This window comes from Mus pahari, chromosome 18, assembly GCF_900095145.1.
Source record: "Mus pahari chromosome 18, PAHARI_EIJ_v1.1, whole genome shotgun sequence".
Taxonomy (NCBI): domain Eukaryota; kingdom Metazoa; phylum Chordata; class Mammalia; order Rodentia; family Muridae; genus Mus; species Mus pahari.
The window spans coordinates 22,905,179-22,927,984 of record NC_034607.1 but is presented as its reverse complement, the minus strand read 5'-3'; the positions used below and the strand labels follow the sequence as shown (position 1 = coordinate 22,927,984).

The 22,806-nt window shown below is 36.9% G+C and overlaps 1 protein-coding gene across 1 annotated transcript in view; it reads right to left on the bottom strand.

Annotated features, from left to right (window-relative positions):
- Positions 1-22,806, bottom strand: part of Adgre3 (adhesion G protein-coupled receptor E3) — an 89,421-nt gene that overhangs the window by 43,395 nt on the left and 23,220 nt on the right. The window contains exons 3-8 of the mRNA XM_021218322.2: positions 15,794-15,844; positions 14,857-14,979; positions 8,842-8,994; positions 2,207-2,247; positions 1,653-1,788; positions 548-649 (exon numbers count right to left, since the gene is read on the bottom strand). Of these exons, the coding sequence (XP_021073981.1) occupies positions 548-649; positions 1,653-1,788; positions 2,207-2,247; positions 8,842-8,994; positions 14,857-14,979; positions 15,794-15,844 (606 nt within the window). The remainder of the gene's footprint in view (positions 1-547; positions 650-1,652; positions 1,789-2,206; positions 2,248-8,841; positions 8,995-14,856; positions 14,980-15,793; positions 15,845-22,806) is intronic.

The following is a 22,806-nucleotide window of genomic DNA, read 5'->3' as shown; positions in this document are numbered from 1 at the left end:
AGAGTCAGAAGTTCAATTGAAGCATTCATGTCTATTGTTCAGTGCAACAACTATTCCTGTACACACACACACACACACACACACACAGACACACACACACTCACAAACACGTGTGTGTGCGCGCGTGGTCGTGCAGAAAAAAATAAACAGATATGACAACAAATACGAGTTTTCCAAGATAGAGGGAAATGGAGTAAATGCTTTTCTAAAAGTGTTTTTTAGAATGAATCTCAAAAGGAATGATGGTCAAGGAAATGCTTGCTTGGCACCATTCAATATTAGTATGACAGAGGATCACACTGAAATGTGACAAGCCTGTCCTTGTTTAGAAAGTATAGCAGTACACATCTTTTATTTCTTTAGAGTACGTAGCAAAATATGCTGTCCTTCTGACAGTTGCTCAACTTTATCTCCATGCCTGATCAGTATTCAAGGATCATCTTTTTTTTTAACCTAATCTTAAAGTTCTGATCCCTTGGAAATATGTGTACATGTCTCTTGACCTATTCACTGTGACAGGAGAAAATGCTGATCATAAGCATGTCACCTCCACTGTTCTGTTCTTTGAAAGCACTAGTGCAGTCAACCTTCATTGTGTTGTTGCCAGCTTCTAGAAGAGTCATCGTCTTGCACCTCTTAGTTTCATACACTGAAAGCAATGAAAAAAAAATGAGTTTTACCTCACATATTAATAACAACAACGACAATGACGACGATGAGGATAATAACCTTGCTTGAGAATTCTCTATTTGAGAATTAGATTTTATATACTTTTCCTGACCTGAAAAAGTTGAAATCACTTAGAGGGTGATTTATCCACTTGTCATTAAATCTTTGACTATGAAATGCCTCATGATGAGGCTCATATGCTGAAGGTTTATTCATCAGTTTTCTGGCTATTGAGAGGTGTTTGATTGTATCTTGAGAGTTAATCAGTTGTTTTATGTGACAGGAGAATAAGAGCTTTAAAGGGCTACATTAACATTAACATATGCAAGAAAATGGATTAACAAAGAGTATTAGATATTCTTCTTCTCTTGGACCTCTGCCAAAAAGTTCTGTACTGTATATACTTGGCACAAGTAAGGATATATAAAAATCCTAACAAGTATCATGGGTGTCATTCATGACCTATGGATTTTTGGGTTCTTTTTGAGGCCTGTAACACTATCAGTTTATTTATATATAACTGAACCCACAGACTAATGTTATTGTATTTAAGATTCTCAAAACTAGGTGGTGGAGTGGGTTGTAAGAGGTACACCACTGTTGGTTTGCCTCTGAAAGAAAACCCATGATACATGATATAACTGCCTTATATTAAACCTTCTGGTAGAGCTACTATCTTTTGTCTCACTTCACATAGAACATATCAACAAACCCAAGTGGAAAAATTTAACTCAATGCTCTACCAGGTCAAGTAAATCTTTCATATCTGAAGGTGATATGCTCACCTATTCTGACATAGAGATGAAATGTGATTAAGCCACTTATATTTCTTTCTTGTAAACAGAGATTGCTAGTGACATGAGATGTTCATATCTTAAGCATATAATTCTGTGAAATAACAGCTTTATTCTTTATAGTCTATGAGTATTCCATGTCCCATTTTCCTTTATGGCACTGTATTAAGTCAACTTTCAATTTCTTACCGATATCCCATAAAGGATTTTCATCCTTTTTTGGTGTAGCTGAGTTTTCATTCAAGATGTGAAGTTCCACTTGGTGAAGTAACGTGGTAGCTCCTTTTGCAACATCCTCTTTGGATTTACATTCACTCAGTACTCCCTTTCAAACACATATTTGCAATTATATAGATTATTATTAAAACTTAAGGAAGAATAAATGTGAGTAAGTTTTGTTGGCTTGTTCCAAAAGCCAACAATGTTAGTCACTATGCTGTGGAATGAGTGATGCATTTTGACATTTAGTGAAAGTCTTTGAACGATAGCAGAAGATACCCTATATCTGGCATCCACCCTAAAGTTCCTCAGTTTTTTTGGGATAGTATTGTAGCTAATTCTTATGGTAACAAAACTTGCCATTCACATATTTCCAGCTTTACACAGAACAGAAGAGGGAATAGACTGGGGATAAGAAATACTCTCTTATAATAACCATAGTGAGCTGGTGTAGTGCTTAAGTAGAGAACGACCCATCAAAGACAGTCTAGATGATTCCCAATCAAAGACATTGTTCCACTCACCAAAATACATGTTTTTGATCCTGTTTTCTTGCTCTTGTTCACTGGAAAAAGTCAGATTTACATCAGATATGGGAAAACCACATCTGGTTTATATTTGTTTTCCAATCACCTTCAAATTTGATCATTTTCTGATTGCTTTACAGCCCATCCATTTTATTATTTTTATTTTTGATGCTGCTTGCTTAGATTGTTTTGTTATTTTTTAAGATAAAAAAGAACATACAATTGCATGGGTAAGGAGAGGAAAGGATCTAAGAGAAGTTAGGAGAGAGAAAAAAATGTTAATAATGTGTTCTCAAAATAAGTTCTCAACAATGTGTTTTCAAAATAAATTCCCCCAAATAAGTGTAAAAACATTTAAAAATGTTGAATATGTACTCTAAACTGGAATTTTTAAGTTATTTCTTTTTTATAATACATATATATATATATATATATATATATATATATATATATATATATATAGTCTTTGTTCATATACCCTGCTACTTTTGCTTATACAATTTTCTCTCCATACCTCTCACTAAACCCTTTTTAATTTTCAAGGCTTCCTACTCTCTTGATATTTGATATATGTATTCTAAGTCATACTTTTAATATATTAAGATTTAGATGGTAAATGGTACTGTTGATCTGCAGCTATCTCCTTGGAACTGAAATATTCTCTGCTGGAGAAGGTCCATTTAAGTTTAGTAAGTAAACAAACTTAAAAGGCTCAAGATTCTCCTTAAACTTTCAAGATTTCTATGCATCCTTCCCTTGGTTATGCAAGCAGTAACCATTGCTGTATAGGAAAGCTGTAGTTAGATTTACTGAGCTGCCTAAAAAATGTTTAAGGAGCTCTGTGTCTGCAGAATGTTGAAACATATGCTGTGTGGGCTTTTTGATATATTTATCTTGAAGAACCCATGCTGTTATTAGTAACCTCTCAAAGATACTGTTGTAAGCAACTCCATTAAACTCACTGGCTCAGTTAGTTAGACATGAGCAGAATTGTCCTTTTATTCAACAGTGTTGTATCTGCAGTAGCTAGGAAACTTGTTTGTATGATCCAGTAACTGTGAAATGGTACTAACTTAATCAAATATGAACAGTTGTGTGGTTCCTGTGATAGACATTTGGGGTACATAACAGTGGCTAGTATTTCTTTTTTTAATTATATATTTTCTTTATTTACATTTCAAATGTTATCCCCTTTCCTGGTGTCCCCTCTGAAACTCCTCTGCCCCCTCCCTCCTCTCCCTGATCACCAATCCACTCACTCCCACTTCCTGGTCCTGGCATTCCTCTACACTGGACCAAGGGCTTCTCCTCCCTTTGATGACCAACAGGGTCATCCTCTGCTACATATGTGACTGGAGCCATGGGTCCCTCCATGTGTATTCTTTGGTTGGTGGTTTAGTCCCTGGGGATACTGGTTGTTTCATATTATTGTTCCTCCTGTGGGGCTGCAAGCCTCTTCAGCCCCTCAGGTCCTTTTTCTAGCTCCTCACTTGGGGACCCTGTGCTCAGTCCAATGGTTGGCTGAGACCATCCACCTCTGTATTTGTCAGGCATTGACACAGCCTCTCAGGAGACAGATGTATCAGACTCATGCCAGCAAGCATTTGTTGGCATCCACAATAGTGTCTGGGTTTAGTGACTGTCAAATGGTACTAACTTAATCAAAAATGATTTGAAAAAGAACAGTTGTGTGGCTCCTGTGATATGGGATGGATCTCCAGGTGGGGCAGTCTCTGGAAGGCCTTTCCTTCAGTCTTTGCTCCATACTTTGTCTCTGGATTTCCTCCTGTGGGTATTATGTTCCTCCTTCTAAGAAGAACAGAAGTATCCTCACTTTGGTCTTCCTTCTTCTTGAACTTTATGTGGTCTGTGAATTCTATCTTGGGTATTCCAAGCTTCTGGTCTAATATTCACTTATCAGTGAGTGCATACCATGTGTGTTCTTTTATGATTGGGTTACCTCACTCAAGATGATATTTTCTAGATCCATCCAATTTGTGGTTGTTATTTCTGAGGATGGATTTTTGCAAAGGCAACCCCAACATGACTACCTTTCCTCGTATAGTATGGCATGATATGCCTTCTTGCTTTACTTGTGGTAACATTCTCTTTTTGATAGAAGGTAGAATAATACCAAAGTATAAGCTGCAGCAGAGTGGAGTTTCCATAGCTAGAACCACAGTGTGGCCATCTTCTATTTGGTATATCTTAGCAGTCCCCACTTGATTGGAGTCATTCAATGCAGTGAAGGAATGCCCACCAATGTGCTGATGGGGTAAAAATACATTACAATACCTAAAATTAGCACATATGAGAGGAGACCTTGAACAGTCAGAGTCATCACTTTTGTAGCCTTTGTTGTATGCAGTGAGATATGTGACTGAGTTCAGATGACTTCCCAGAAAGAACAAGGCCAGATAGATATGGAATAACACTGAGAAAGAGCTTGCAAGTGGCCCTTTCTTAGATGTAAAACCTTGGAACTCAGAAAAAAAATAAGGTGATGACTGGAAGATAGTTAGCTAAAATGAAATTAGACTGCATTAGCTCTGATTTCCAATAGAAAAACAAAGGAGAAATCCACAATTCGTATGCAGTCAGCACTTTTATGAACAGCTGCATATGAGAAATTAGAAACAATGATAATCAGAGATCATTCTGCATCTGACATGAATTGAGTAAAACTTTTAAACAAACATATTTTAAAACTTCTTTTTATAATCTTGCTAATTAGGCTATAGGACAGACTAATGGACATGATCAGTCTGAATGCTATAAAAACTAAGAAGTTATTAGAATTATTTACTATTAGTCCTTGTGGCAAAAGAACCCCACATAATCTAAACATTCTGAAGAAAGTTTCTGATGGGATGTCACATAAAATATATTCGTAAGATCCATCAGCAGGTAAGTTTTCATTAACATATTCATTGAAAGATACTAAAAGGACAGGCATTGTTGAGGAAACTGGGCATTAAAGAGGTAGCATTTAATATTCTTTTAATTGCATCTTATAAGATATTACTCACAAATTTCAGATAGATGTTGATTGATCATGTGGCTTGGGCATGACATGCCCCTTTAATGGCTTTGCTGAGTTGCACGATAACTTGAATCATTTATGAGGTAAAGAATGATGTGAGTCATATGCTGTGACTTACAAATTAGCTTTTAAAATGTTAAAGTAATCAATAGTAGAACTAAGCCGGGCGGTGGTGGTGCACACCTTTAATCCCAGCACTTGGGAGGCAGAGGCAGGAAGATTTCTGAGTTCAAGGTCAGCCTGGTCTACAAAGTGAGTTCTAAGACAGCCAGGGCTATACAGAGAAACCCTGCCTTGAAAAAAATATAGCAGAACTAAAAAGGCAAAGCAATCGAACAGAAGTGTAAGGTTACTGGGTGGCAAATGTAGCAAATTTGATGTCAAGGTAGAGTTTCTAGAGAGGAAATTACAGAAAGCCAACTGTTAAGCTAATAAGCTTCTAGATGCTCTAAAAGGCCAAGCAGCACTTCAGGAAAAGAGAGGTTAAGTTTTATTTGAAGAAGGAATCTTTCCCTATGTGATTTTTATATAATTCACAGGTAGTAGAAAAATGTTTACTCAGCCTGGGGTCATTTGATAAGACAGGTGTACCTAGTATGGAGTCAAGACCATAGTTTTGGGTGAGAGCATTTTGAATTTAGAATCCTTTGCCAGTGCAAGGCACAGTTTTAAGGGAGCTGAGCATCACAAGGCTGATGAGTGGAGATGCACAGCAGTGCCGCAGATAAGTGATGACAAGCAGGGACACATAAAAGATATTTGTAGGCAATGGATGACAACAAACAATAATGTTTCCTTGCATGGTACCATACTGACATTGCCATTTTGATGAAATAACTTATAGAATGCATGAAATCACTCATATTGTGATGGGCCTTAATAATGGTTCCTTTTTCATAAACAACTAGAATTTAATTGGAAAGACATTTGGTAGGCATCTGTGGTCCTGTGTAAAACATTAAAAATAAATGTTTCATTATGTCACACTAACTCTTGAGTATCTTACAAATTCGTAAAACACCCCCCCAAGACCTATTGTGAGTAGAAAATAACATTGAGTGAAAATCCTTGTGCCAGAGATGGTAAAGCTCCCTATAAATTATTTGGTATAGAAACACATAATCCTCAGAAATCATAAATTCTATTCCCAGTACTCTGAGTTGGATGACAGAATGTGATGACAAAGCCATATTGCTAATGACGCCAAAATTGGGCATGGAGAAATCAAGTTGAGACAGGCTAGAATACCCTCCTTTGTAGATTTGAAAATGATGAGATATAAAGTGTTGTCTGTGGCAGCAAAATTGTCATCAAAATTTTTTCTTGATTATAAATCCTGCATACTATATTATTATATGACATGGCTGTTATGTGTATAACTGACTATTGAAAATTAAGATTGATTTCATAAGGTGGAGATCACATCTGGTATTGTATGCCAATGACTGAAGTCAAAGATCCCATGGAGTCCACTGACTTTATACTGTTAATTTACTACATTGGCTTGTCAAGTTGCTCCCAAAATGTTAGTAATTGAGGAAAATTTCCTTATAAAAAGTGGAAATATAATGCAAAGACTCATAATTGTGCTATCTCTACAGAGTAAGTGCTTCTTGCTGTGGCAGTCTTCTGATACTCACAATTAGAGGAAGGGACACACCATCAATATTATCCAACCGTAGGCTTAGACAACATTGTGGAAGAATGGGAAGAATGAAGGGTTAATGGCTATTTGCTCAGAACTGAAATGTTCCATTCTGGATGAGGGTTTTCTAAGACTCAGGGGTCAGCAACAGCAGTCTCAAAAATTTCATGAAACTTAAAAGATTCACAAGACTCCTCCCATAGGCTCCATCAGCAGTAGTAACTTCTAGAGAGAGAAATGTCTCTGATCATTCCAGTGCCTAAAATTCATTAAATAGCTCCAGTGATGTATATTTTTTGAGTTGCCATTCATGTTGGATTGGATGTTTTAGTGCCATGACTGCCTATGTATGATGCCTGCCCTTTATTCATTTACTAAGCTACATGGGTAATGTCATTTCTCTCATCTGCCATTGATGCTGTATCTTAGCCAAACAGATGTTTGTTCATTTCCACAGGAAGAGTCAGACCATAGAATTCAACAATTCAATCAAAATTCTATTTCAGTACATGCTCACAACTAAGATGTGTGTAAAGACACATACTTGCTAACGAAAAACCAATCATACTAGATTACAGTATTCTAGCCTGAAAAGAATGCCTTTATGAAAATAAACCAAGCCTTGTTGTAGCATGCTTAAATATCAATATTGGGGTTGTGGTGGAGGAGACTCATAAATTCCATGAATACCTATTAATACTGTCCATAAAACAAAGACATTAAAAACAAAACAAACATCAAACTATCCTGTCAGCAGCTCTGAGTGAGTATGTAGAAGGTCTTGCCTCAATACAAGGTACAGTGGAACTATAAATTTGATAATGACCTTGGTTGAATAAAAAAATCTCAGATGCTGATAGCTCAGCTAAACCAAGTCTAGACTCTAATTAGAGAATTGTGCAAAAGTATGCTTTTCCTTGTTTTATTCTGGTGAATTCTTAGATAATGTGTTCTTTAGCAATGCTTACTCAGCATAGTAAATTCTGATTTTATTCCTATTTATATATGACACATTATAGCATACTCAGGCCAAAATTCAATTCTTGCAGTGAAGATAACCAGCCCTAAGATGGGGTCATAGACATAAATTCCCAACCCTAACTAAGAAGGTGTAGAGAAATGATACATGCCAGAAAATGGAAGATATTATTTTCTATTGGAGTGACAATGAATATGACAACTATTCTCTAGTGCAGGAACCCTGTCTATGTATGTTTGGACAACACAATAGAACTACATAATTTCATTTGTGAGACATTTTTGTTTCAGTTTTTATTGTTGTGATACTATTTGTCTTGTTGGATTTTGATCTGTTTTATTAGTTTTGGAGAAAGAGAGAGATGGGGAAGAGAAATTGAAGTTAAGTAGGTAGAAAAGAGATGAGCTGGAAGGAGTGAGTAGAAGGAAAATACCAAAATTTATTGCATGAAAAAAGGTTGTTTTTTTTAAATTGTACACTTAAACCAATTCGTAAATGGAAGCACTATTCCTTGATGCAGCATCATTTAATGTGTCGTATTCTACATGACTCGAGCAATAAAATGTATTCTGGATCTTAAGAAGCTGATCTGTCATTACTGTAGAATTAAGACACATGTGACGAAAGCCTTGGGAATATTAGCATGACATGATTGGGCTTATTCTGAAGACAAACTGGCATGGGAACTGAATATGGCATCGGTGCAAGATAAAAGTTCTATAAAGTTCTATAAAGAGATCAAAGGTAGAGAACTGCATTGGACACAGATTTGGAAGATATCTGTTCGGAAGCAGTTATTTGGTCCTAGTGCTTAAATGTCATTGCATTATAACAGAACAGGAACCAATGGATGGGGTATGAAAATACAAAAATAACTCTAGGATTCTGGCTAACAGTGTTGTAGCTGTCACAAGCTCTACTAACCCACATCCTTTGCTTAATTAAAAAAAAATGGATAGACTTACCATAACAATCAGGCTGATCAATATTAATAATGCCAGCTACCCAGTTGAATAAAGGATATTTTACTACACAGCTGCATACGTAAGTCCCAATTTTATTTCTACAGTATGACACATCCTTGCATACCAATTCTTTCAGTTGACACTCATTAATATCTGCAAATCAAGAGAAAATTTGTTTTTGTTTTCATAGAGTGGTACTTCTTTCTTTTAACCATAAAGTCTCTACTGCCAGACTTAGTTGTAAATTTACCTATCAATATCTTTTGTTCTTTGTTAGGCTAAACTAATATGATAAAGACCATATTTTCCTTTACTATATAAACTTAATTCAATTCTCCCTCAGTCACTGTTTTTCTTAAGTCTCCAAGCACTTTAGTATGTATCTAGAGCTACTTAAGGAAGAAATGGTTAAGTTTGACTTGTAATGTATGGTTGGGAAGCAATCCTTGATAACAGAAAGATTTGTTCACATGGGTATGAGGTATTTGTTCATATTCCATAAGCAAGCAGTCTGCAGAAAAAGATGAATACTGGCATTAAGCTGTTTTTATTCTTTGTTGCCTTTTTATTTAGTCTGGAATTAAAGTCTGTGGAGTTCTGTCATTTCCATTCAGTGTATATTTTCTTCACATAAGAGCCACCTCAAAGATCCTCACAGACATGTTTACAGGTGTTACTCCAAATTCATTCAAGTTGATAATGAAGAATAATTATCACAAATATCAATAAAAACACTGCATGTGTGTTATAAAATAATATTATGAAGGATTATGAGGTAGGCAGCAGTATACTAGACACTGAAATATCCTATAAAATACTCAGAATAATGATGATGATGATGAATGAAGAAAAAGATTGAATAGTGGAATAGAAAAAAAGCTGAGAAATGTATTCTTAGGTAAATTATATTTTTGGTATGGTAGCAATAATTTATGGGGGGTTTCAGAGAGGAAACCAGGAAGGGTTATAACATTTAAAATGCAAATAAATAAAATGACCACTTTTAAAAATACCCCCAAAAGGAAACAGTAGTTGTTTGAATAATAAATATTCTCAGATATTCAAATATTATCTCTTTGTTTATGGTATTAAGAATGTCATTGGAGGAAGGACATAATTAAGAGCAACTTTTGAGTGTTTCTAACCTTGCTACACCGCCTTCTTCATGCTTCTAGTGCCTGTGTATAGGTGAGATATGATATATCATCTCTGACTGCCTCATGCAATGGTATTCCATAATTATGAACTTTTCCCCTGGAACCACAAGCTAAAACAAACATATTCTTCTTTGATTTGCTTTAGGTTATGTCATTTATACCAACATAAAATATATAACTAATACTGAATTTGAGGAGCCAAAGAGATGGATGAGTGTTTAAGAGTATTATCTGTTCTTGTAGAAGACCTAGGTACAATTTCTAGAATCCACATGTCAGCTCACCACCAGTTTTAGCTCCAGTCCCAGTGGATCTGATGACTTCTAACCTCCACGCTCACTGCATTAATATGTGATATAGATATACATGCAGACAGATACATATGTACATAGCATAAAATAGGAAATGAAGCTGGTACTAAGAAGTGGAGCCATTAATATAGTCAACCCAACTATGAGGTCTTTTTGAAGAATGTAGAAAAATTTGGAAATCTGTACCAGAAACCAGGTTAATCCTATAAGCAGAGACTTATTAACTGTTATTGTAGAATCTCAAAATACAATATTTTTCAGGTAATAATGATGGCATTGGAAGGTTGGGTTACAAGAGATCCCAGAGGATACTTTCTCTATTAACACCTGGGCTAGACACCACTTGATTTATGCTTTTGTGAAGAATATGATTGTTTTCTGTCCTTTTCCTGATAATTGACACACAGCTAAACTTAAAATAATTGACTAATACTCAGGATCACAGGGGAGGCAGGAAGTCCTGCCCAGCCAGGCACATATTCCTTCCAGTTCTCACCTGCATCAAGGAGTAGATCCTGTGGTCCGCAAACCCCCTAACATGCCTGTACCCAGAGATAGCTTGACCTCAAGAGTTCTGACACAGCCAGAATCACAGATGAGGCCCCAACCCCTGTTACAATACTTGGCCTAACTGAAACCCTCCCTGGGGTCCAGAGAAAGGAACTCCCCCATGCACCTAGCCAGAGACACACTTTCCTTCCAGGTTGCATCTTTGCTCAGAAGCATTTTCCTGTGGTCCACTCCTCCCCCCAATGCTGCCCACACAGAAAGGCAGCTTGACCCCAAGACATTCTGACACAGTCAGGTTCTGCAGACAGATCAGGGTCTGCCAGACACCCTCCCCTATCCAGAGACAGCTGGAACCCAAGAGGTCAAAATAACCAGTCTTACAGGAGGGGCAGGCTTCAATCAGAGATTGCAAGGACAGTTAACACTAGAGATAATCAGAAGGCAAGAGGCAAGCAGAAACCATTGCTACTTGGCAACATCAGAACCTAGTTCTCACACCACAGCAAGCCCTGGATACCCCAATGTACCTGAAAAGCAAGATCCTAATATAAACTTCCATCTCATGTAGATGATAGAGGACCTTAAGAAGGACATAAATAACTCCCTTAAAGACATACAGGAGAACAAAGGTAAACAAGTAGAAGCCCTTAATGAAGAAACACATACATATCTTTAAAAATACAGGAAAACACAATGAAACAGGTGAAGGAATTGAATAACACCATTCAGGATCTAAAAGCAGAAATAGAAACAACAAAGAAATCACTAAGGGAGACAACCATAGAGATGGAAAACCTAGGAAAGAGAGAAGCATTCTCAGATTCAAGCAATACCGACAGAATACAAGAGATAGAAGAGAGGATCGCAGACATACAAGATACTATATAAGACATTGATAAAACAGTCAAAGAAAGTACAAAAAAAGCTCATGACTTAAAACATCTAAGAAATCTAGCACACAATGAAAAAAACCAAACAAACCTAAGAATAAGAGGTATAAAAGACAGCTAAGATTCACAACTAAAAGGGCCAGTAAACATCTTCAACAAAACTATAGAAGAAATGATCCCTAGCCTAAAGAAAGAGATGCTGATAAAAGTACAAGAAGTCTACGGAACGTCAAATACATTGGACCAAAAAATTCTTCCCATCATATAATAATACAAACACCAAATGCACATCTAAAAGAATATTAAAAGCAGTAAGGGAAAGGTCAAGTAACACACAGAGGCAGAACTATCATAATTACACCAGACTTCTCAACAGACACTCTAAAAGCCAGAGGATCTTGGATACAGACCCTAAGAGAAAAAAAAATGCCAGCCCAGGCTAATATACCCAGCAAAATTCTCAGTTATCATAGATGGGGTAGCTAAGATATTCCACAACAAACCCAAATTTAAACAATATATTTCTCCTAACCCATCCCTACAGAGGATAACAGAAGGAAAACTCCAACACAAAGATGAAAACTACACCCAAGAAAAAACAAATAAATACTCAATCTTCTTACAACAAACTCAAAAAAAGATAGCCCCACAAACATGATTCCACCTCTAACAACAAAGGTAACAGGATGCAACAATCCTTGGTCCTTAATATCTCTTAACATAAGTGGAATCAGCTCCCCAATAAGGACTTAGACTAACAGACTGGATATGTAAACAGGGCACAGCATTTTGCTGCGTGCAGGAAACACACCTCAATGACAAATAGAGTTAGTACCTCAAAGTAAAGGGCTGGAAAAAATTTCCAAGCAAATGGTCCCAAGAAACAAGCTGGAGTAGCCATTCTAATGTCCAATAAAAGTTCAACCAAAAGCTATAAAAAACGATGGAGATGGACACTTCATACTCATCAAAGGAATAATCCAGAAAGATGTACTCTCAATTCTGAACATCTATGCCCCAAATGTAAAGGCACCCACATTTGTAAAAGAAATATTACTAAAGCTCAAATCACACACTGAAGCTCACACAATAATACTCTCTTGAATGGACAGATCATTTAAACAAAAACTTGACAGTGACACAGTAAAACTAACAGAAGATATGAANCAAATGGATTTAACAGATATCTATAGAACATTTCACCCTAAAACAAAAGAATAGACTTCTTCTCAGAACCTCATGGTACCTATGGGAACACCCTCATAGGAGCAGGGGAGGGAGGATGTGATAGGGTGTTTCCAGGAAGGAGGGAAACCAGGAAAGTGGATACCATTTGAAATGTAAATAAAGAAAATAACCAAACAACAACAACAACAACATCATCAAAACCAAAAAAAAAAAATTCATTCCTTTCCCTTTATCTCACTGTACATATGCCTCTGGTCCAAATCACTGTTTCAGAACACAAGAAACATAAAATCTCAGCAGGTTCTCTTGGGTTTCTGATATTTACCCTAATAATAGGATCAATCCTCTCAACATCCATTTTTTTATGTGAAAGACCAGAGATGAAGTTTAAGAGAAAGTACTGTATGATGATTGTATTTTTGGTTTGAAAATAGATGCCATTTGGAATATATTTGTGATTATCAGTTGTCAGCATGACAGAACATCAGATGGCCTAGGAAGGGAGTTTCAATAAGAAATATTCTGGGTTGATCAATTGTCTTTGAAGCATGCTTGTGAGGAATTCCTTTTATTGAATTAATTGATTTGCAATGTCTTCCCACCCTGAATGTGAAAAGAACCATTTCTTGATTTGGATCCAAGACTGAGGGAGGAGGACAGAAATGCCTCATATCTTGCATACATTCATACATTCTGTCTCTGCTCAGGATTCTAGATGTAAATATATACTTAAAAATTCTCCCACCATGATTTCCCTAAAGTAATAGAATGTAATCTGGTATTATGAGCCAAGAAAAAAATTTGCTCCCCTCAGTTGCTTGTTTCAGGGTATTTTGTCACAACATACATGAAACTAATAAAGGGGCCTACAAATGAAAGATTCCTTGAGCTAAAAAGCCATAAACTCCCTGTCTCCCCAAAGAATATAACACAAATGCACTTGGTCAACACCATTACCTTGTAACCTTATCAGTGATTCTTATAAAGATCTTTGAGATCTACATGACATATCAATGTTTGATTAGGTGGTATAAGAATTCTCTGTAATGATTGAACTAAACCTTTTTGTTATTTAGTTTTTTTTTCTTTCTCTACTTGGCACAAGGAAGGGACATTTTAAAATCAGGACCTTAATTGAAGAAAAAAATGCTGTCATAAGACCGTTATTGTTGTGAAGAGACACTGTGACAAATAACATCTATAAAAGAATGCATTTAGTTGAGGGTTTATTATGGCATGAAGAAGGACAACATATTTTTATGAACTGTGATGGGTCAGTATTTGAGATATTATATATTACCTGATCCACAGGCAGAAAGTAAAGAAGTAGCTAATTGAGAGTAGCATGGGATTTTAAAATGTCAAGGTCCAGCTGGGCGTGGTGGCACACACCTTTAATCCCAGCACTTGGGAGGCAGAGGCAGAGGCAGGCGGATTTCTGAGTTCGAGGTCAGCCTGGTCTACAAAGTGAGCTCCAGGACAGCTAAGGCTATACAGAGAAACCCTGTCTTGAAAAACAAAAAACAAACAAACAAACAACAACAACAACAACAACAACAAAAGTCAAGGTCCACCTATTGTTATAAGTCCTTCAACAAGTCCATGCCTTCTAATCCTTCCTAAACAATTATACCAACTTATAACCACGCAGTTAAATATATGACCCTATGTAGCTCATTCTCCTTCAAATCACTATTTTGAAATAACCATGAAGAGATAGCAAGTAAGCAAAACTTCTCCATGGTCTCTGATTTATTCTCTTTCTCCAGTTTCTTGTTGTTTTGATTTTTGGTGTTTGTTTGTCTTTTTTTTTTTTTTTTAACCATGAGTCCATTCCCTATATTTCCTCTGTAATAGAATTTTACCTTGAAGTGTAGGATGAAAGGAACCATTTCCTCCCCAGATTACTCATGGTATTAATCACAACAATAGAAAACATATGAAGATAGAATATTTTACCTTGACATTTCACATGGGGTTCAATAATTCTTCTATTATCAGAGCCCGTCCAGAATCCTTCTTTACAAACACAGTGGGTGCTGTTGAAGCAGCTGGCATTTTCATTGCACTGGGGACAAGAAGCTGCAAGAAACACAAAATGCACTGATGCATTTTTCATGCCCTTTGAATCATATCATTTTATAACTACTCCAATGTTGAATATAGGTGTTCAGAATGACTTTCTGTATACATTTTTACCATAAATATCTATTTTTAAAAATGGTCAAATTTCAACCGGGAGACCTTATGTTTCCTTTTCTGGGAGATTTCTCTGGCCAAACCATCATTAACTACTGGACGACAAGTTAGTAATGCCTATTCATAAAGAATGGCTCATTAAGTCAATGACTGAAAGAATGTGTGTGTGTGTGTGTGTGTGTGTGTGTGCGCGCGCGCGCACGTGTGTGTGTGTGTGTGTATGTATGTATATATACACTCAGCTTCAAGAGCTGCAGAGATGCATTACTTATAAATGTATGTATGCTTTTACATAAGTTTGAGTTGTAAGTATGATGACCTGAGTTTGAAGTATGCATCACCATGTCATCAATGATACAGGCAGGAGGAAAGGCCAGAGGAAGCATCTGCCATTTCTGTGACTTGGACTCAATTCCTTTTTGGGGGAACCAAGAACCATGTGTGAATTTTGTCTTCTTTATTCTTCATGGTGATATCTTAAGCATCAAATGGAATCACATGTGTAATTTCTCAGCTAAGTTATGTAAATAATAATGGTGAGGATGAAGATACTAAAAATAGGGCAATGTTACTTAAGGTATAAAAATATAAAACTCATAAATAATTTTATACTTAACAGTGAACATTTCCCTTACAGGGAGCAGTATTTCATACCCCACTATCTTTTCCCCTGACTTTAAACCATGAATAGACTCACCTGAAATATTCTTCATTTGTAATATTGACCAGATAAGCAGCATGCCAGGAACTGAAATAGAAAGAGAAGGAAATATTCTGGTTGGGGTCTTTAGAGGTCTAGCTCTGCTAAGGAGTTGTGTAGGCTTTGTCCACCCTATAAATACAACTTTTATAGTTATAAATATTAGTTTGCTACCACTTTCATGTTGTCTTGTATGGAGCATGAAAATACTGAAGAGTGAAACATACATAATATTGTACTTGTGAACCTACCAGTAAACACAACTGTATCTCCCGGGCTTTCACACAGAAGCCACATTCACAATCTCTGTTCTATTTTCAATGGCCCCCTTTACCTGCTCTGGCCCCTAAACCCACCAAGGGTATTATTATAAATGCAAGCACTATATGAAGAAAAACACAATGCACAGAGAACGCAAATATTGAGTGACTTTTTTGATTGTTTCTGTTTTTATTATTCTCAGAAAGAAGTACACTCATGGATTTATTGTCATCTCAACAAAAATCTGGCATTGCTTGGAAAAGGGAATCTTTACTGAAGAATTTCTCTATCATATTGGCCTATATGCCAACACTGTGGGATGATTAAAAACTACTAGCCATAAAAAAGGATTAGACTACAAAGAAAGAGAACTTCTGTCCAATTTTCCTTATGAATATTGATGCAAAAATAATCAATAAAATTCTCACAAAATGAATCCAAGAACAGATCAAAACAATCATTCACCATGATCAAGTAGGCTTCATCCCAGGGATACATGGATGATCCAATATACAGATATCCATCTACATATTCCACTATATAAACAAACTCAAAGAATAAAAAATCCACATGATCATCTCATTAGATGCTGAGAAAGCATTTGACAAAATTTAATACCCCTTCATGGTAAACGTCTTGGAAAGATCAGGAATTCAAGGCCCATACCTAAATGTAGTAAAGCAATATACAGCAAACCAGTAGCCAACATCAAACTTAATGGAGAGAAACTTGAAGCAATCCCACTAAAATCAAGGACTAGACAAGATTTCTCACTCTCTCCCTACCTATTCAATATAGTACTTGAAATCCCGGCCAGAGCAATTAGACAACAAAGAGAGGTCAAAGGGATATAAATTTGAAAGGAAGAAGTCAAAATATCACTATTTGCAGGTGATATGATAGTATACTTATGTGACCCCAAAAATTCCACCAGAGAACTCTTAAAGCTCCTTGACAACTTCAGCAAAGTGGCTGGATATAAAATAAACTCAAATCAGTAGCCTTACAAAGAATGATAAGGCTGAGAAAGATAATAGGGAAACAACACACTTCACAATAGTCACAAATAACATAAAATACCTTGGTGTAACACTAACCAAGCAAGTGAAAGATCTGTTTTTTTTTTTTTTTTGTTTTGCTATTTTTGGTTTTTCAAGACAGGGTTTCTTTATACAGCCCTGACTGTCCTGGAACTCACTCTGTAGACCAGGCTGGACTCTAACTCAGAAATCCACCTACCTCTGCCTCCCAAGTGCTGGGATTAAAGGTGTGCACCACCACTGCCTGGCCAAGTGAAAGATCTGTATTATAAAGTCCATGAAGAAAGAAATCAAAGATCTCAGAAGATGGAAAAATCTCCCATGCTCATGAACTGGCAGGATCGATATAGTAAAAATGGCCATCTTGCCAAAAGCAATCTATATATTCAATGCAATCCCTATCAAAATTCCCAAACAATTCTTCATAGAGTTAGAAAAAGTAATTTGCAAATTCATTTGGAATAGCAAAAACCCAGGATAGCAAAAACTATTCTCAACAATAACAAAAAACTTCTGGGAAAATCACTATTCCTGACCTCAAGCTATAATACAGAGCAATAGTGATAAAAACTGCATGGTATTGGTACACTGACAGGCAGGTAGATAATGGAATAGAATTAAAAATCCACAACTGAGCCCATACACCTATGGTCATTTGATCTTTGACAAAGTAGCTAAAACCATACAGTGGATAAAAGACATCATTTTGAACAAATGGTTCTGGTTCAACCGGTGGTCAACATGTAGAAGAATGCACATCAATCCATTCTTTTTTATTTTAGATTTTTAGAGTTTCTATTTTTTAATAGTCATATTATATTGGAAGATATGATTCAAAACATTATGCCGAGAACTATCTGTGTATTGTCTTTAACTGTTAATTATTGTTTAAGGCATCCCTTTTGTTAAGAAGCTATATCCATGAAGTTGCATCATCAATCCATTCTTATTTCCTTGTACAAGCTCAAGTCCAAGCGGATCAAGGAACTCCACATAAAACCAGATACACTGAATCTAAAAGAAGAGAAAGTGGGGCAAAGCCTCAAACACATGTGCACAGGGGAAAATTTTCTGAACAGAACACCAATGGCTTATGCTCTAAGATCAACCATTGACAAATGGGACCTTGTAAAATTGTAAAACTTTTGTAAGGCAAAGGACACTATCAATAGGACAAAATGGCAACCAACAGATTGAGGAAAGATCTTTATGATAGAAGGCTAATATTCAATATATAGAAAGAACTCAAGAAGTTAGATTCCAGAGAACCAAATACCCCTATTAAAAATGGGGTAAATAAATAAATAAATAATTCTCAACTGAGGAAACTCAAATGGCTAAGAAGTACCTAAAGAAATGTTCAGCATCCTTAGTCATTAGGGAAATGCAAATCAAACACCCGTGAGGTTCTACATCACACCAGTTAGAATGACTAAGATAAAAACCTCAGGTTACAACAGATGCTGACGAGGATGTGGAGAAAGTAGAACACTCATCCATTGTTGGTGGGATTGCAAGCTGGTACAATTCCTTGTCTGGTGGTTCCTCAGAAAATTGGAAATAGTATTACCCGAGGACCTAGCTATAGCACTACTTGGCATATACCCAAAATATGCTCCAACATATAACAAGGACACATGCTCCACTATGTTCATAGCAGTCTTATTTTTAATAGTCTTAAGATGGAAAGAGCCCAGATGTCCTTCAATAGAGAAATGGATACAGAAAATGCGATACATTTATATAGTGGACTACTACTCAGCTATTAGAAACAATGACTTCATGAAGTCCTTAGGCAAATGGATGGACCAAGAAAGTATCATCCTGAGTGAAGTAACCTGGTCACAAAAGAGCACACATAGTATGCACTCATTGATAAGTGGATATTAGCCCCAAAGCTCAGAATATCCAAGATATAATTCACAAACCATATGAAGCTCAAGAAGGAAGACCAAAAATGTGTAGACTTCAGTTCTTCTTAGAAAGGGGAACAGAATCTTCATGGGAGGTAGAGGTTTGGAGAACTTGGGAGTAAGAAAGGAGGGGAAGATGCAAAAAAGGGGAGCAGGATCAGGTATGAGAGGAGATAGGGATGATATATAGAAGGTCAGGAATTTGAACAAAAGCGTGTAGAAATGTGGGATGGGGAACTGGGGGTAGGCACCAGCAAATCTCAGATGTCAGGAAAGCAAGAGGCTTCCAGGATACAACAGGGATAAGATTAGCTAAAATGCCCAACAAAGGGGAGGGAGAACCTGAAGGGACCATATCCAGAGGTTAGGCAAGGCCCCGGGCTGGGGGATAGGGCCACCCACTCGTCTCCAAATTATTAACCCAGAAGGGCTCCTGTTTAAAGGAAATACAGGTACAAAATGTGGAGCAGAGATTAAAGGAACTTTCAATCACTATAGGTGGAGAAAATAAGATATTTCAAGACACATTCAAATAAAAAACAAGATCTACCTATTAATCCACCCCTACAGAAAACAGTAGAAGAAAAACTCCAACCCAAAGAGGATAACTACATCCTAGAAAACACAGGAAATCAGTATTTCCACACAGGCAAAAACAAGGAAATAGAATAAATGCACTTGTACAAGCACACACACACACATACACACACACACACACACACACACACACACACTCCACCTCCCCCCGCATTAAATGTTGTTAATGTGTTGGATTTGATAAGTAATTTAAGCTTTAGCATTGTTTAACAGGCAGATGGACTTATGTTTCAGACGTACATCAAAATAACAGAAATTGACAATCACTGATCATTAATATATCAATGGACTCAATCCTTCAATAAAAAGACACAGGCTAACAGAATGGATGAGAATGCTGCATGCAGAATAGGACTCATCATTCTTCTGCATACAAGAAACACACCTCAGAAATAAAGAGAGACATTACCTTTATTTAGGGGGAAAATGCTGGAAAAAGTTTTTCCAAGACAATGGACCCAAGAATCAAACTGGAGTAAGCATCTAATAAAACAGATTTTCAACCAAAATTAATCAAAAGAGTTAGGGAAAGACATTTCCTACTTATCCAAGGAAAAATCTATCAGGATGGTATCTCAGTTCTGAACATCTATGTCCCAAACACAGAGGCACCCATTTTGTAAAAGAAACATTGCTAAAACTTAAATTCAACCTTGAACCCTTTCTTAGTCAGGGTTTCTATTCCTGCACAAACATCATGGCCAAGATACAGTTGGGGTTGTAAGGGTTTATTCAGCTTACACTTTCCACATTGCTGTTGATCACCAAAGGATGTCAGGACTGGAACTCAAGCAGGTCAGGAAGCAGGAGCTGATGCAGAGGCCATGGAAGGATGTTACTTACTGGCTTGCTTCCCCTGGCTTGCCCAGCTTGCTTTCTTAGAGAACCCAAGACTACCAGCCAAGAGATGGTACCACCCACAAGGGGCCCTCCACCCTTGATCACTAATTGAGAAAGTGTCCCACAGCTGGATCTCATGGCGGCACTTCCCCAGCTAAAGCTCTTTTCTCAGTGATAACTCCAGCCTGTGTCAAGTTGACATATAAAAGCAGCCAGTACAAACCCCACACCTTAATAATGGAAAATTTCAACATCCCACTTTCTTCAATTGATCCAGACAAAAACTAAACAGAGAAATTTGAAACTAACAGGCATTTTAAATCAAGTGGATCTAACAGACACCTATAGAACATTTCACCCAAACAAAAACTTCTCAGCACCTCACTGATCCTTCTCTAAATTGACCATGTAGTCCATCAAAAAGGAAGCCTCAACAGATATAAGAAAACTGAAATAATACCTTGTATTTTCCCAGACATACCATGTATTAAAGCTGAACTTCAACAACAACAGAAACAGGAGGAAGGCTGCACACTTATGGAAATTGAATAAACCTCTACTTAACGATCTCTGGGACAGGGAAGAAATAAAGTAAACATTTTCTCAAATTCTGGGTGGGTTGGGGAACAGGGTGAGAGGGGGGAGGGGATAGGGGATTTTTGGAGAGAAAACTAGGAAAGGGGATAACATTTGAAATGTAAATAAGGAAAATATCTAATTAAAAAAAGAAAAATGAAGGGCAACATGTTCTATTTCATGGGACACAATGAAAGCACTTCTAAATGAAATTTCATAGCACTAAGTGCCTCCATAAAGAAATTAGAAAGTTCTCATACCAGCAATTTAAAAGTATACCTGAAAAATCTAGAAAACAAGAAGGAGCACACAGAACAGTAGTAGAAGGGAGAAAATGAAGAAATGTTCAACATACTGAGTCACAAGGGAAATTAAATTCAAAACGAATCAGATTCTGTCTTACAAATCTCTGAGACTGGCTAATATCAGAAACTGAAGTGACAAAACATCCTAATGAGGTTGTGTAGTAAGGGGAACACTCATCCATTACTGGTTTTAGTGCAAACTCGAACAACCTCTTTTAAATGAATTATGTTGTCTCCAAAAACTGGGAATAGTTCTAACCCAAGACCCAGCTATACCACTCCTGGATATGTCCCCAAAAGATACTCCACCATGCCATAAATACACTTGTTCTACTATGGTCATAGTAGCTTCATTTGTAATAGCTAAAAGCAGGAATGAACCCAGATGTCTCTCAACCGAAGAATGGATAAAGAAAATGTAGAACATTTATATATCTGAGGACTATGGAGCTATTAAAAAAAAATAAATAAGAGCACTGGGCTCCATCTCTCACAGTCATTGCAGTACATTGAGTTGAATGTGCACTGGGCAACTCTGCCTTACATAGGAAAATCAACTACATATGGGCAAAGGAGATCCTAAGAAGCCAAGAGGTAAAATATCCTCGTATGCATTCTTTGTGCAAATCTGCCAGGAGGACCAAAAGAAGAAGCACCTGAATGCTTCAGTTAACTTCTCCACATTCTCCAGGAAGTGCTCAGAGAGGTGGAAGACAACATCTGCTAAAGAAAATGGGAAATTTGACATGAAAAAGGCTGAGAAGGCTCATTATGAAAGAGAAATGAACAGCTACATTTCCCCTCCCACCCCCACAAATGGGATACCAAAAAGTTCAAAGACATGAATGAACCCAAGAGGCCTCTTTTGGCCTTCTTACTGTTCTGTTGTGAGTATCATCCCAAAATGAAAAGGTAAACATCCCGGTTTATCTATTGGTGATGTTGCAAGAAAATTAGGAGGAATGTGGAATGACACAGAAGCAGATGACAAGCAGCCCTATACGAAGAAGGCTACCAAAGTGAAGGCTACAGAGCTAAAGGAAAACCAGATGCACTGAAAAGGGGGGTGGTGGTCAAGGCTGAACAGAGGAAGAAAAAGAAGAAAAAGAAGGAAAAGAAAGATGAAGAGAAGGATGAAAAGGATGAGGAAGAGATGGAAGACAAGGCAGATAAAGATTTAAAAAAAAAGTAGACAATGTATAGTTAACACACTACCAAATGTGTCTTTTTTTTAATATATTATATACAGGAAAATCATTTGATCAGCCTTAATTGAATGGATACTCAGGATGATGTAGCTGGATGCTTGCTAATGGGAATATAAGGATGGTTACACACACACACACACACACACACACACACACACACACACACACACACACACGCGCGCGCGCGTGCGCGCGCGCGCACACACACACACACAAGTCCGGTTACATAGTTGTTTTTATAGTGCTTTTATTTTTTATTTTTTATTATTA